The sequence below is a fragment of the Triturus cristatus genome, chromosome 1_1 (genome assembly GCF_964204655.1).
Source record: "Triturus cristatus chromosome 1_1, aTriCri1.1, whole genome shotgun sequence".
NCBI lineage: Eukaryota > Metazoa > Chordata > Amphibia > Caudata > Salamandridae > Triturus > Triturus cristatus.
The window spans coordinates 17,685,528-17,699,753 of record NC_140579.1 but is presented as its reverse complement, the minus strand read 5'-3'; the positions used below and the strand labels follow the sequence as shown (position 1 = coordinate 17,699,753).

At 44.2% G+C, this 14,226-nt stretch overlaps 1 protein-coding gene across 2 annotated transcripts in view; it reads right to left on the bottom strand.

The window, feature by feature from the left end:
- Positions 1–14,226, bottom strand: part of LOC146869154 (class I histocompatibility antigen, Gogo-C*0203 alpha chain-like) — a 160,932-nt gene that overhangs the window by 87,071 nt on the left and 59,635 nt on the right. Inside the window, exons 2-3 of one of the 2 annotated variants that reach the window (XM_085640704.1) lie at positions 6,850–7,119; positions 42–236 (exon numbers count right to left, since the gene is read on the bottom strand). In XM_085640704.1, the coding sequence (XP_085496830.1) occupies positions 42–236; positions 6,850–7,119 (465 nt within the window). Of the gene's footprint in view, positions 1–41; positions 237–6,849; positions 7,120–11,808; positions 12,948–14,226 lie in introns of those variants that run through there. The other variant, XM_085640665.1, reaches the window with a different exon arrangement.

The window sequence follows — 14,226 nt, the reverse complement described above, 5'->3', positions numbered from 1 at the left end:
CTGCTCCTGCCTCTACTGCCCTGTCCATACACAGCTCTCACCTCTGCTCTGCAGACTCTCCTCTCCATACTTCTGCAGTTTTTTTAGAAACTCTATGCACTTGAAGCTCTCCTCAGAGTCCCTCAAGACCACTGTTGCAGGGAGGGTCAATCCGTCAAAGGCATATTGTTCAAACCGCTTGATAGATCCGTCTTCTCGGAGTTCACAGCCATCCATAGCCTGAAACACGTGGAGACCTGAGGAGGGGGCAGAAGAGAGTAAATGTAAACAAGCATTTGCAATGCAATAGGTCTCGCATTTGCGGGAGTTTGAGCTATTGGCATTGTAAATGACAATGACATATTTATGTTTTTTAAAACCTGTAAGCGGTGCGTAAACATGCACTTTGTACTTTTAGTCCTTGCCTACGAGAAGCAAGGCTGGCAGTTTTGAGCACTGGTCTTGAGTGCTCCCGTTAAAAAGAAAAAAAAAAAATAGTGCCACAAACTGTAGCAGGGATAGTCCTTGGAAACTGGCATAGCTTAGTGCCCATAACCTGAACACAGACTGTCTCAAAGAGACAGCATAAGCGCTCACTAGGCGAATCCTAAACATTTGGTCATTCTGTTTGCTCCTTAAGCACCTTGGAACAAGAGCGCTTAATTCATTCGCTTCCTGACCTGCCCTCCTTTGTCTGGTAATTCAGACAACCTACCCAATTACCTGTTGTGCTGCTCAAGGTACGTATATTCACACAGCATACACATCTCAGTCCCAACATGCTCGTCCCAATAATGTTTAAACATCGACCTTACAGTCATTTGACCCTTCCGCTTTGTCTCATGTTGAAATCATCTGAGAAAGGAGGTCCTACACTGGCCTTTCCTATTTGCTACCGCTTCTTCTCCTAGCTCTGTATTGATTGACCCTGACACACAGACACACACACACACATACACTTTCATATGTTTGTTCTTAAACTTCCTATTCCATCTCAGCATTGGCTTACCACTTTAACTTATTTAGACCGCAGAGATTTGATAAAAGTGATATGAGCATCTTTAATAACTTTAAGTGATTAGATAAAAGTAGACAATGTCAACAGTAGATGTCCTTAGACAACTGACAAACACATACGAAATAAAACTGAACATATGAAAAAATGGCTGGCTCTGAATAAAGATAATAAACTGCCTTGTGCAGCGCCATGAACAGCTGATCATAAAGAGATGTGTAAATCCCCCCCCGGCTGCATCTTTTGGCCTTCTGCTCCTGGTTTGGCAGTTTATTACAGGTCTGGAGAGTTCATAATCATGGATCTCTGTATCACACAAGTGCAAGAAACTGTGCTTTCTGCCAAGCAACAGGAAGGAATCCAGTCTGCAGCTAAACAGGTACAATACTCAAAACTTCACTCAGTGCAACTCCTGCCCACTCAGACATAAACTATAGAAGGGATGCTTTTACCTCCCAGTTCAACACAGTGTGGCACCATACTGGTGAGTCTGTCCCCGCTCAAAAGAGTTACTGCCTGGAGTTCCTCTTTATAGAAAAGGTTTTGAAAACATTGGGGGAGGGGGGACCTATTCATTTTAGTACACCGTTTTCCAGAGATGTTAGACAACAGCTAAAGAAACAAACTTCTGCAATAGTTCAAACTGACACGTTGCCTAGTTGATTAGCAGCACATCAGTAAATTGTGTGACACACTTTCAGAGTTGCTGTCAGAGAAGGATAAAGTCCAGCACTTTGGGGTTCTCACAGTGCTATGTATGCCTATGCCAGTCATTATTCCCCTTCTGCAACATCTCGGATCCGGAAAGAAATGCCCCTTCTAGACTGTTCCTTCTGGACACCAAACAGTTCCATGACATACAGTCTGCAATGTGTACATGCTGCGGAGACCAGAGTCTACTTTACTGAATTTCATAGATTGTTGTCTGCAGGAAATTAGAGCCCACATTTCTCAGTTTAGTGAAGCAACAAGTTCACAAGTCTTTGTTTTGTAGCATCCCTCTCCCCCCTTTTCTTTGCATGACAGTTTACGTTTATGCTTTACCTCATCTATCAAGACAATGTACAATATTACATGCCCATGCGGATTAAGGTATGTAGGCATGACCACACGCAAAATAAAACAGGTGTGTGAACACCGTAGCAATATCCGGTGTAATAAGAGCACGGCTAAATTGACTGAACACTTTCTGCCGTCTCACCATACCACCAACGACTTACGTTGGGCAGTCATTGAGCAAGTTAAACCAGGGAAAAAGTCGTCCCGGATACTGTTCGAGAAAGAACAGCGGTGGGTTTACCGCTTTGCCACATGGACTCAATGACCATATTCTATGGGGTTCTGTGTTGTGACGCTGAAGTTCCATGACATGACCCCTGTCCTCAAGTAACTATTAGCCCTGCTTCTAGAAACCTGCTTTAACAAATACTAATGGTTCACATGATCTACTGGGGTTAGCAGATATCCACCGAGCTTTGGTTGCTACATTATTCAGCCAACACTTTGGTCTCTGACTCATCCGTTTTGTGCCACTGCCATTACGGTTGCTGGTTTTATCTGGGAACAAAGCACACACGATCACATCGGAGTGGTTAACTTCTCCCCCTTTTTCTTTGCATGAGAGCTTACGTTTATGATTTACCTCATCTATCAAGACAATGTACAATTGCCAGTGTATTGCTATAGGCCACAATAATTACCCTGACTATACAAATATTACTCAGACTTTTCACAGATACACAAGCATTGTGTCTTATGACTTTCAATACGGTCTGTTACCCGACACTGGGTTTAAAAGCCTTTTTTGGGGGATCACAAACTTGATAAAGTTTTCCTTGTCTCAATGGTGCCCGAGATATTCCCAGGTTGACATTCCAGTTTTCCAGGGCGCTCGGCTGGTGGCAACGTAAACGCGTATGTCCGTACGTTATCAGACGCGCCACAGGCTCCCAAGTATCTACCTGATGCTCCCTTTATAAACTCCCAGACTCTAACAAATAGTAAACCTTCCCTCACGACCTCTTTTTTTTTAAAACAAACAAATTAATTGTACAAGGGAAAAGATCAGGTCTAAAAGCAATGATGCTACACACAAGAAAAAAAGTTTTTTTTATAATAATTTTTGTTAATTTTATTTTTTGTTGTTTGACTTATTCAATTCGTCATCGATCAGTTTAATACATTTTTCATAATCAAATCATATATAATAAACACTGATTAAATTCATTACAGTGAAACAGCATCATATAGACAGCAATCCTAGGGCACATGAACTATAAAGCAAAGATATTATAACAACATACCTTCTCATTCATATCCATACCCACACATTCCACATTCATACATGAAACAAAAACAACAACAATAGAAACTTCTTTTTGGTTTTCTCATGTACTCAACATTTAAAACATGAAATACGTCAATGTCATCTGAAATTGATGAGACAACTGCAAAGGCAGGATCTTAGTATCACAAGATCAGTGGTCGACGCGTTTCGATGGCAATGTTGCCACCTTCATCAGGACCAGATGTATATTTCAAAAACAGAAAAGGCCCCAGGAAGACTTAGATTTCTTTTAAAAGGTTTGCGAAAATATGATTGACCCGTCTTTTGTGGGACATCCAATCCATCAAGGTTTATTGTGTCTCTAGATGTCCTGATTGGTTTTTCAGAAATATTCCTAACATTCTCCAAAGGTCACGGTTTGCTAAGTTTCGGCCTCGCACAATGCCAAGCTAATGTGCCTGCATTTCCGATTTTAATCGTTAAGTAAAGGTTAGATACCCTTATTTAGATTGCTTTAGGTAAATTCTGAAGCAGGTCCGTTCACTGGACAATGAAGCAGTATCAGATTGTCAAAGTCGAGTCTTCTATTCTATTGTCATCTGCATACACCTTTGAGTGACCGACAACCGCAAACCGCCAGACTCGACACCATGACATCTTCAGGGCCCTCTGGAAGGGAGTATGCAGGTGCCATACGGGCGCATGGGTTTGAAGGAGTGAGTAGCGATACCATGTCGCCAGCTGCTTGAGGTAAAATAATGGCCATGACGATTGTAACACTGTTACTTGATTTTGTTTTTAACATTGCAGCGTGTGACTACAAGCCACCGCCCCCCACCAGGACCCATGTTGTAAGGTTACCATATACTTAAAGTAAGCCTGCCTTCCTCCATACACTACGTCTGCCTTTGATTACTGGCGTCATGAGCTGCACGACCGCTCGTGCCCGGTTTTTAGGTCTCGCCTAGATATTGCGTTTACGCAATCGCTATGCGAGACTATAGTAAGAGGGGCATTTCAAAGTGCTCCCAAAAGTGGATTGCATGGCGAGCACGCACACAATCGCGTGCATCGTGCCGCCATGCAATCCGTTTGGGGAAGTGCTTCAGCCCACTGGCGCCCTCGGCATCATACTTCAAAGGGTCCGCTCCCCCCGCCTGGAATGGTCTCCCTCAACAAGCGCGCGCGCCACGCTCCGCCGCGTCACAAATTTGCTTTCACTTTCGCGCGGCGGGTGCTCGCTCGTGTCCGGACCACTTGATTTTCAGTAATTGTGCCTTCAAGTGTTTGCTTTTTGCCTGTGATCGTTCGTTGTTTGTTTGTCTTGCCATTATTGTCCTTTTGTCTGTCTCTTTTTCCCATGATTGTACCACTTCTTTTGCCTCTCCCTCTCTTTCCTGTGATTTTGCCTTTATTGTGCCGTTGCCATTCTCTTTTTTTCATGATTGCGCCATTATAGTGCATTTGCCTGTTTCTTCTTCCTCGTGTTTGTACCACTTGTTATTTGCGATTATTCTGACTTTGTCTTTCACTTTCTCCCATGATTGTGCCATTTGTTCTTGGATTATGCCTTTTTTTCTCGTGGTATCTCTCACCTAGCCATTGGCTTGCTGCCTCCTTGAGTGATCCCTTTCCCTCCCTCTCCCCCCCCTTACTGCTCTTACCCATTCCTCGTGCCTCCTGCTTCTTTCCACCCTCCTTCCTCCCATGTCCCCCTGATCCTGAATCACCTCTACCAGGAGGGACTCCTACCCCTCCCTAATCACTAAATGGCGGTCGCAGCTCGGAACATGCATTAAGCTGGCGGAAGCCCTAGGCTCCTTGCTCAGGACTTACCTCTGAGTAGTCCTCTAACCAGTCAATGCCCTTTCTAATCCTGCCCCAGCGCCTCAAGGCTCTTGCCTCAATCATTCCCCTATCTCTTCTATGACCTTTTTGCCTTTTTTTCTCTTCTGTGCCACTATTTTTCTCTCTGAATAATGATTGAGCCATTGTTTTTCCATGATTGTGCCTTCCTCTGTTTGCTTTTTGTCCGTGATTGTGCCTTATCCGTTTGTTTTCACATTATTTTGCCATTAATGTGCCTTTATCCATCTCTTTTTCCCATGATTGTGCCATTCGTTCTCCCCGTAATTGTGCTTTTGTTTCTTTTTGCCAGTAATTTTTCTCGCAGTGCCCCTTTCGTGATACCATTCCTGCCCTCTCTGCCGCCCGCCCTCCTCCCCACAACTCCTTACCTGTTCCATGCACCTCCCACTCCATCTCATTCTCCCACAAACTTCCCAGCCTGCCCACCCACCGGCCCTTGTGCTTCTCCCCCTTCCCTGGACCTACTCAATGGAGGCTGCAGTGGCTACCAAACACCAGGAAGACCAGCATCCGAGCCCTCATCACTTACAGACTGGACTACAGAAACACCATCTATGCAGGAATCAACCAACTCACAACAAGCATTTGCAATGCAATAGGTCTCGCATTATTAAAGTCTGAGCTATTGTTGTTGCATTCTTTAGCAATGCCAATAGCTCAAACTTTAATAATGCGAGACCTATTGCATTGCAAATGCTTGTTAGTTAAGTTCTTATTATAATGATTTACTTACCGTCAACGCCAGAGTTGGCATGTAGGAATAAAGCGTGCCTTTGATATTCATGAATTAATGTCAAACCAAACTTAGAGCCTGGCATTTCACCAGGTCACGTGGATAGCACAAGGAATTAGTGCTCATTATTCATGCGTCACTTTCACTGATAAGCACTATAGCTTTCCAACGATAAGCCTATGGCTGCACCCTGAAGTGCACTGAGCAGTGGTATCAGTTTTGTCACTTCTAGACGAATTTAAGCACTGAAGCAATTCTGTATCTTCGGTTATGTGACTTGTGTTGTCTTTTTGTATGTCTTTTTGTTTTACAGATTGATACGGCTTTCAGAAATTCTGAAGGCACAGTTATAACCGTGAGTTTAATTCGGTCTTAACACCACAGCTTAGGGTGCGCCTTAGCATGTGCATATCGCCGTGGGGTTTTGGTGCCGATGAATGCCTCGCTAAGAGCGAAAGGAGGCAGAAACATGTTGACCATACACTTTTTCACACTAGGTGTTTCTGGCTAATTGAACCAGTTGCTGAACATCCACCACACTGGTTTTTACTTGTGCCTAGTTTTCCACCAATAAAACATTTTGGATAAAACCAAGGCATTTTAAATCACTTTTTCACTCACATCACCAAAAAACCTGCTTCGCTGTAGTCAGGCGTTGTAGCACACCAGGGAGGCACTCGGCCTCTCTGGTGGGAACCCAATGATGAAGCATGTCACCAACTAGGTCGGTGAGTGAGGGTTCTTTTAAACACCAAGAGTGACTTCTCTTGCTGGCTCTTCTTTCTTTTGTTGGCTGCAATCTTGTTGTTTATTGGAAATGTATAACAAACAGAATGCACCACCATTTACCTTCGGCTGGTTCAGTCTCCTTTCTCAGCAATCAATGACCTTGTGCCACTTGTCCCCCATCGACCTCAGTCGCTCACATCTCATATCATTACTGGCTCTCCTTCTCTAGTGACTCACCCATGGACTGGTTCTTTTGCTCCATCAACTTTCTCAGCTTGTCGCTCAGCTGCTCCATCACTTCTTGAAAGCTTTCTGTGCTCTTTTCCCAGAACCGCGGCTGCTCGTCTGTGATCTTCTCCATCCAGGGGGCCCGGGGCCCTGCCCTGCGGCTCTCGCTGGTGTAACCGATGATGGGGACATCATCCACGTACCCAACTACGAAATACTGGGGGGCTCCGGGGAGGGGCTCCGACACGAAGGAGAAGAAGTAGCGGAGAGAGTGCGAGCCTGGGAGGGAAAGGGAGAATTAGAAAGTGGGTATCACGTGTTGCTGAAGTCTCTGCGCACTGTGGTGTGTTCCATGAATGCCCCTCCACACATCCTTCGACCATAGATTACAGTAATCCTCACACCCTACTCATTGCACTGATCTTACACACACCCCTCTAACCACCTGCAACACTTAACCCTGCACACACCCCTCTAACCGTGTGCAACTCAAATCCATGCACACACCCCTCTCTCAGCACTGTACTCTGCTCTCTTGAGCACACACCCATATCCCATTGCAAGGTATGTGGGCACAATTCATGGGTTTGATTCTGGATTAATTCTTGGACCCCAATGGGCACATCCGAGCTAAGGCTAAGTCTGCCAGAGTCCTTCCTCACAAACTCAATTATTTAGAACATGTTCGTTCTCCTCAGGATCTGTAACTAGAATGAGGCAAAAAAATAATGGCTCAGCCCTTCTACGTGGACTTTATCATATAAAACAAGCATTGGCAAAGCCAATTGGTCTCAGCAAAGGCAGAGCTATGAGCTTTTGACATTGTTAATGTAAATGTTTTTTTAGCCATACGTTGACACCTTAAGGCTTTGCCAATTATATTTAATTTGTGCCAGATCAGAGAAGACCTGTATTTATCCTTTTCCATTTGCTTGGTTAAAGCTGACAATGTAGCTTTAGAGCAGGACACCAGATTGTTTCTGTTGTATTTGAATTCCTTCTTTTGGTTTTAATTTGTTTAATAAAAATTTAAATTTTAGCTCGTCAGCCCTGCTTCCTAACAAGGGAACCACTATGAATACGATAAAGGATTTAGCCAGGGAAGTAAAAGCGAATAAATATATAAGAAGTCAATGGAAGTGTATTACCCGCATTCAAGTGGTTGGGGGGCTGGGGATGCAAACACTGGTGTGAGTGAGGGGATTGGGAAAGGGCTCCCTTTACAAATTCAATGAACATTTTGGTTGACAAATGGCTGCTGATCTAGACTTCCTGAAGCTCGGCCCTTTTTAGGTCTCGCCTGACCCAGCGCATGCGCTGGTAAGGCAAGACATTTAGTAGGTGGGTTTAGAAAGTGCTAGCCACCTTTTTGTGCTGGTGACAAGCTACAGTGCACGATGGCGTGCACGCGCACAGCTGCTCCACACATTACCCCCTCCCTTCTCACCCAGCCATCTCCTGCGCCAGCCTTCAGCACCATACCCCTCCCCCCGCTGCTGCGCACACATCCCTAATGTGCGTCATCGCGATCACTTTCGCTTTTAGAGTGATCGGGATGAGGGATTGTCAGTGTGTAAGGAGATCAGGTGCATTGCCCTACATTGCTTTCAGCCCCTCCTTAAACTGGGTTTCAGAGCCATGCCGAGCCTGCTCTTTGGCTTGAGCCCGGCTCGCCTTGGTTCTCCGCCAATCACTTACTCTGCAGCACAGCATATGCGAGTCAAAAGCAACCAGCGTGAATGAAATGTGTGACTTCAGCATGACATTGTTCTTTAATCATTCAGCAAATACTTCTGCTGTGTCCCAGCAATATACAGATACTGAGCTTGACTAAAGTGTCATGCGATGAGGAGACAGAGGGGAGGCCTGAATACACAGATCGCCATTTAATTTGACAGTTTTATATAGCGTGAACTTGACCCAGGGTATCGGGTATCAGAGCGCTTCACACGAGCACCAGTTTTGTTACACAAGGACACATTATTTTTTGTTAGGCACGGGGAGATGAAGTGATTTGCCCAGAATCACAGGATGTTCAGCGTCATCGCCGAGACTCGAACCCGGTTCCCCAGCTTCGAGGTCGACCTCCCTAGCCGATAGGCCAAATCCTCTCCGCCATGATTCATTAGACCCCCCCCCCCCCCCCACCACGGAGATGGGCTAGCAGATGCATGATGTGCTTTATTTTTTTTAAAAAAAGGATACATACATTAAATCTTATTTCAGTCATTAGTACAATTGCAACATATAGTGGGCGCATGTATGACACAGGCGTCACGTGCTGCTGTGCTCTGGACTTCACCTGCAGCAGTATAGAGACATCAATTATACGAGGGCATGTTTGAGGGCATATGGCTGGTTAGAATGAACCCCCAGCAGAACATTAAGAGATGTGTACAGAGTTCATTATGGAGCTCCCTGTTTACATAAGTTAATGATTCTAAAGAGTTAGGATCTGAAGGGGGTGTGCAGGGACAGGATGCAAATGAATCATATGGGATCGATGCCCAATTGGTCACCTGGACCAAAGCCTCCTTTTTGTACCATTGATGATTTGGGGCCGTATCGCTGTATCCAATCACTAACACCGCCTCCCTTCACCATGCTATGGTCTCTCAGCAGAGACTAGCCAACAATGCCTTTCTAGCACGACTTACCTTATGAAATTATTCCCACAGATGGGTTGCAGAACTGTCCACTCAAAAGGTACAATGGTGTGGCTTAACGGCTCGGGCGGACGACTATGAAGCTGGGGAACCAGGTTCCAGTGTGGTAGGAGGCTCAAACATCCTGTGACTCTGGGCAAATCACTTAATCTCCCCTTGCCTAAAAATCAGCGTGTCCGTCTAGGCAGTGTTTCTGTCCATTGAATCACATTAACGATTCAGTGTTTATCCATTTAACGTCATTTCCTTCTAAAAAACACTGGACAAATTAATAAACGAGGGCTCATTTCTCAGTTGAATAGTTGATTTCTGAAAGAACGCCCTTTATAGGTGGGCAGATAGTGGTTCATAGTCAACTACTTGACTACTTAACTTGAACAAACAGGGCACATATTTCTCTTTATGTATAGTGCTTTGATGACCTCCACATCCCCTATTGGGCCAATTTTCTCCCCATTTCTTATTTGGAATGCTGTAATGTCCTTCACTTGCCATCTTCAGGATACCCTGTGTTTATCCTACAGTGAGTTGGACAGTCATATGAGTCTTCATGTTTCCATGTTACTTTCAGTTTTAATGAACAGCAGAGCTGAGGGATGCGGCCAAAGTATGCTCATTTTCTGAGTAATAGTGGCTACCACCCTGTTTGTATAATGCAGAAAACGGTGGTGTCCGCTTGTGTTATTTTTGCGATGCAGATCTTGGACATCCAAGCCTGCATTTACACCCTTAACCCTTCCTGTCCTTCAACCAAAAGCTTATGTACCTGGTGGGTGTGGGAGTGCTTACATGCAACGGTTGATGTCGTTGCACCAAGGATATTGTGCTGCATAACTAAATACTTATAAGGTCCCAAAAGCGAGTCCTATTGGCTATGCCAATGCTTGTTTATAGATGCCATGAGAGTGTAGGGGTGGAACTACAGGTTGAAAAAGTCAAGAAGAATGAAAAAGGTCAGTGCAATGCAATACCAGAGTATTCCAGCAGGAACCACCCATTCCAGGCAAACACGCCATCATCAACAAGGACTGGATGCGTGTATATTCCCTCTAGACACACGTGTTGTCGCGTAGTGGAACGCTCATTCGTAAAGGTTCAATATGCACTTTTATTTTGTTTCTTGCTTTATTTGGGTGTTAAAATGGTACTAATGAAATGCAACCAATCCCCAGGCAGTGTAAAAATTATAAAATATTTACGCAAACGTTCTAATAAAATATACCACATTATGCTGCATAATTTGCCATTTCTGAACGCATAATTTACTCAACCAGGCCGCATAATTCCAGTTGCCCTGGACAAAAGTCACAGTGAGGTGCTTGCGTGTACATTAGTAAGTGAAAAAAAGTATCACTGTTCTACAGGTCAATGATGCTACAGTGGGCGACATAAGACAGAACGCTTTCCATACATAGAAAAATGTGCATGCAAAAGGAGAGAACTCCATGGGAATTCTTAATTATATAACGTATTGACAAGGCGCATAGAAAACCTTGGTCAGGGTGCTACAAGTCTGAAGACAGGGGGAAGGGTGCAGTGCCAAATCAAATAAGACTAGCAATAGAGTTCACTGTGGCAGAATGTGTGTTCGGACACCGATGACCAATGTGTATGTGGTGCAGTTCGGGTTTCTCTATTTCCCTCTACTTCCACGGACAGAACGATTTCTCAGTCACACGCACACACACAAATCATACGCTGGTGGGGCCCACAACACCAACTTTCATTCTATCAATCTATCAGTGCCTATAAAGGGAACATCAGTTCCGAACCAAACTGCTTTTCCTTGATGGAAGAACCACTTTCCCTGAATCACCCTAACAATCCCTCCATCAATGGGTCGATCGAATCATTTAGTTGTTGCAAGGTTTGATGAAAATCTTAATACTCTAAATTATTTAATAAACATTTCAATAAAATAATCACCAGACACATTAATTCAAATAATGATTTTCTTATATCTAAATCCAATGCAAGTTAAAAGCCTAATAATTGCAATATCATCTTTGTCATATTTACCTATTTTGGCTAATTGTCGTTTTCTAAGTCAGAACTGGTCCTCAGCAAAAACGTCAGAGTTCTGTGCCGTCATGTAGAGTCACCGTCCTCTCCGTCAGCATAACCTCAGGATACTCAGAGCACTGAGCACCTAACAGGTTATTTCAGACTTTTAATTTTCTAGTTTGTCTCTTATTTTCTTCCACAAATGCCTTCTTTGGAATTACTCAGTTTGGCATCTCATCATTTTTCACTTCTTCCTCGTCATCAAAATGCAGAAGTTCCTGAATATCCGCTTCTTCTCCAATATCAAACAAGATAACTCAGGATTCCCACTGTTTCTTCTTCTTCAACCACTCTCAGTAAAGTCTCCTCTGGATTTCCTTGACTGTCTGCCTCTTCTCCTTGTTCAGGCAGTGCCACGTACGTCCATTCTGGCGACTTCTACTTCTGGTTTGGTTTTCTTATTCTTTTGTTTTCTTCAGATATCTCTGCTTCTCCTTCTTTGGCTTTGTTTTGACTTGACATTTCGTTCACCTGTTCAGTTTTGAGGTGTTAACTCGTGTCAGTCGATATCTCAGTCTTTTGATCTTATTTGGCCAAAGGTCTCCTTTAGCATTTCTTTTTATTTTGCCTTCTTTGTTATTTTTCTCTTCGATCCAAGTTCTCTTTCTCAGAACTCGACCTTTATGTATCTCGTTCTCACTTTCTTCAGATTCTGTTGCCTCGTTTTCTACAACAGCTTCTTTTTCCACCTCTTGTTTTTGCCCTACTTCTGTCCCTCCTCGGGTCTCCAGCACGCAGTCTTCTTGCTGTCTACTTGTCCCTTCACCTAACTCAGTGTTGGTTGTCCCTACACCTCCTCGGGGGTTTTCCGCAGAAATCTGTCCCTCTCTCTCTATTTCTGTCCCTTCTTCCCCTTCAAGGATTATCTCAGGTGGAACTTCTCTCGCTCTCTCATTTGGTGAAAATGTCACTTCTGTTGGAATTTTCTTTTCTTTCCTTCTTTCTGTGTTCGTTACTGGTAGTTGGTATTTCTGGCTCTTTTCCAGAATCTGAATTTGTCTCTGTAATTTGCAGTGTTCTCCGCAAGATCTCTGCTTGGGGAATTAGAGCTGATCTTGGCCCTTTCTCCCCCCTTACAGGATTTTCCTTTGTCTTTGGAATCTCGCTGTCTGAATCACCACTCGATTCTGAGTCATCAAAATACTCTTTGCCAATACTGTCACTTGGATTCGGAACTCTCAAGGTGTGGCTGGCATGTATCCAATTTTTCAGTCCTGCACACTTTACAGCAGTTGTTGTGGTCAGGACAACTTGCCTTGGCCTTCCCCACCTTGGAACCAAGCAATTTCTTCTTCGGTGGACCTTTTTTCTCACCCAGTCCCCTGGGCTCAAATCATGGGCTGGTTTCTTTTCAAGTGTGGTGGCGTCTTCTCCAACCTGGTGAAACACAGAATGGACTGCGTCAGCCAGGCCTTTACAGTAATCCAAAACCATGTCATCAGTTATAGTCATCAGCTTGTTGACGGGTACAAACACGTGTCTCATGGCACGTCCCATAATAATTTCATGGGGACTCAAGCCTGCTGTTCTGTCTGGAGTAGACCTAATCGTCATCAAGACTAGAGGCAAGACATCAGGCCATTTCATTCCTGTGGCTAAACACATTTTCCTAATTCTGTTTTTGATGGTACCATTCATTTGTTCAACCACACCAGAAGCCTCTGGTCGGTAGGCACAATGCAGTTTTTGTTGTACACTCTATGCTTCACAGATCAATTTCATGATTTCATTATAAAAGTGTCCTCCTCTGTCTGATTCAATGGTCACTGGGAACCCGAACCTTGGGATGAATTCTCTTAACAATAGCTTAGCTACTGTTATCCCATCATTTCTTCTTGTTTGGAATGCTTCCACCCACCTGGAGAACAGACAGACTATCACCAAAACATACCTCAACCTGTTGACTTGGGGCATTTCAATAAAATCTACCTGCATTCTGGTGAAGGGTCCTCCCTCTCTGCCTATGGTGCCTAGGCTCACTACTGTTTTTCTTCCGGGATTGTATTGCTGACATATCAGGCACCTTTGACAGAGACTCTCTGCTATCAAGCTGAATTTTGCATTGTACCAGGTCTGCTTAAAGGCCCTTATCATGGCATCTCTCCCTAGATGCCCCTGGCCATGATACATCCGTGCCATGGTTGACATCATGCTATCAGGCATTACTGGTCTTCCATCCCTATGGACCCACACGTGGTCTTTCTCTCTTGGTGCACAGCCTGCTTTTACCCATTCCCTCATTTCGTCATCTCCTGCTTCATCCTGCAGCTGCCTCACTTCTTCCCATGTTCCCACCACATTAGTAAACATTAAGGAGCAAGAAGACACTTCCTTTTCCTTTGACCGATTAATGGAATATTGGTTTCTAGCACAATACTGAGCCATGTCATTGGCAAATCTATTCCCTGTAGTGATGTAATTACTACCTTGACCATGAGCAGCACATTTTACAACAGCCAGTTCTTTAGGTAGCTGTATCGCCTCAAGCAATTTTCCAACCACTTCTGCATTCTTTATGGGAGTTCCACTGGAGGTCAGGAAACCTCTCTGTAGCCAAAGCTGGCCAAAGTCATGGACAACTCCAAAGCCGTACTGGCTGTCAGTCATCACAGTCACTCTCACATTCCTCCCAATCTTGGTTAATGCCACTATTTCT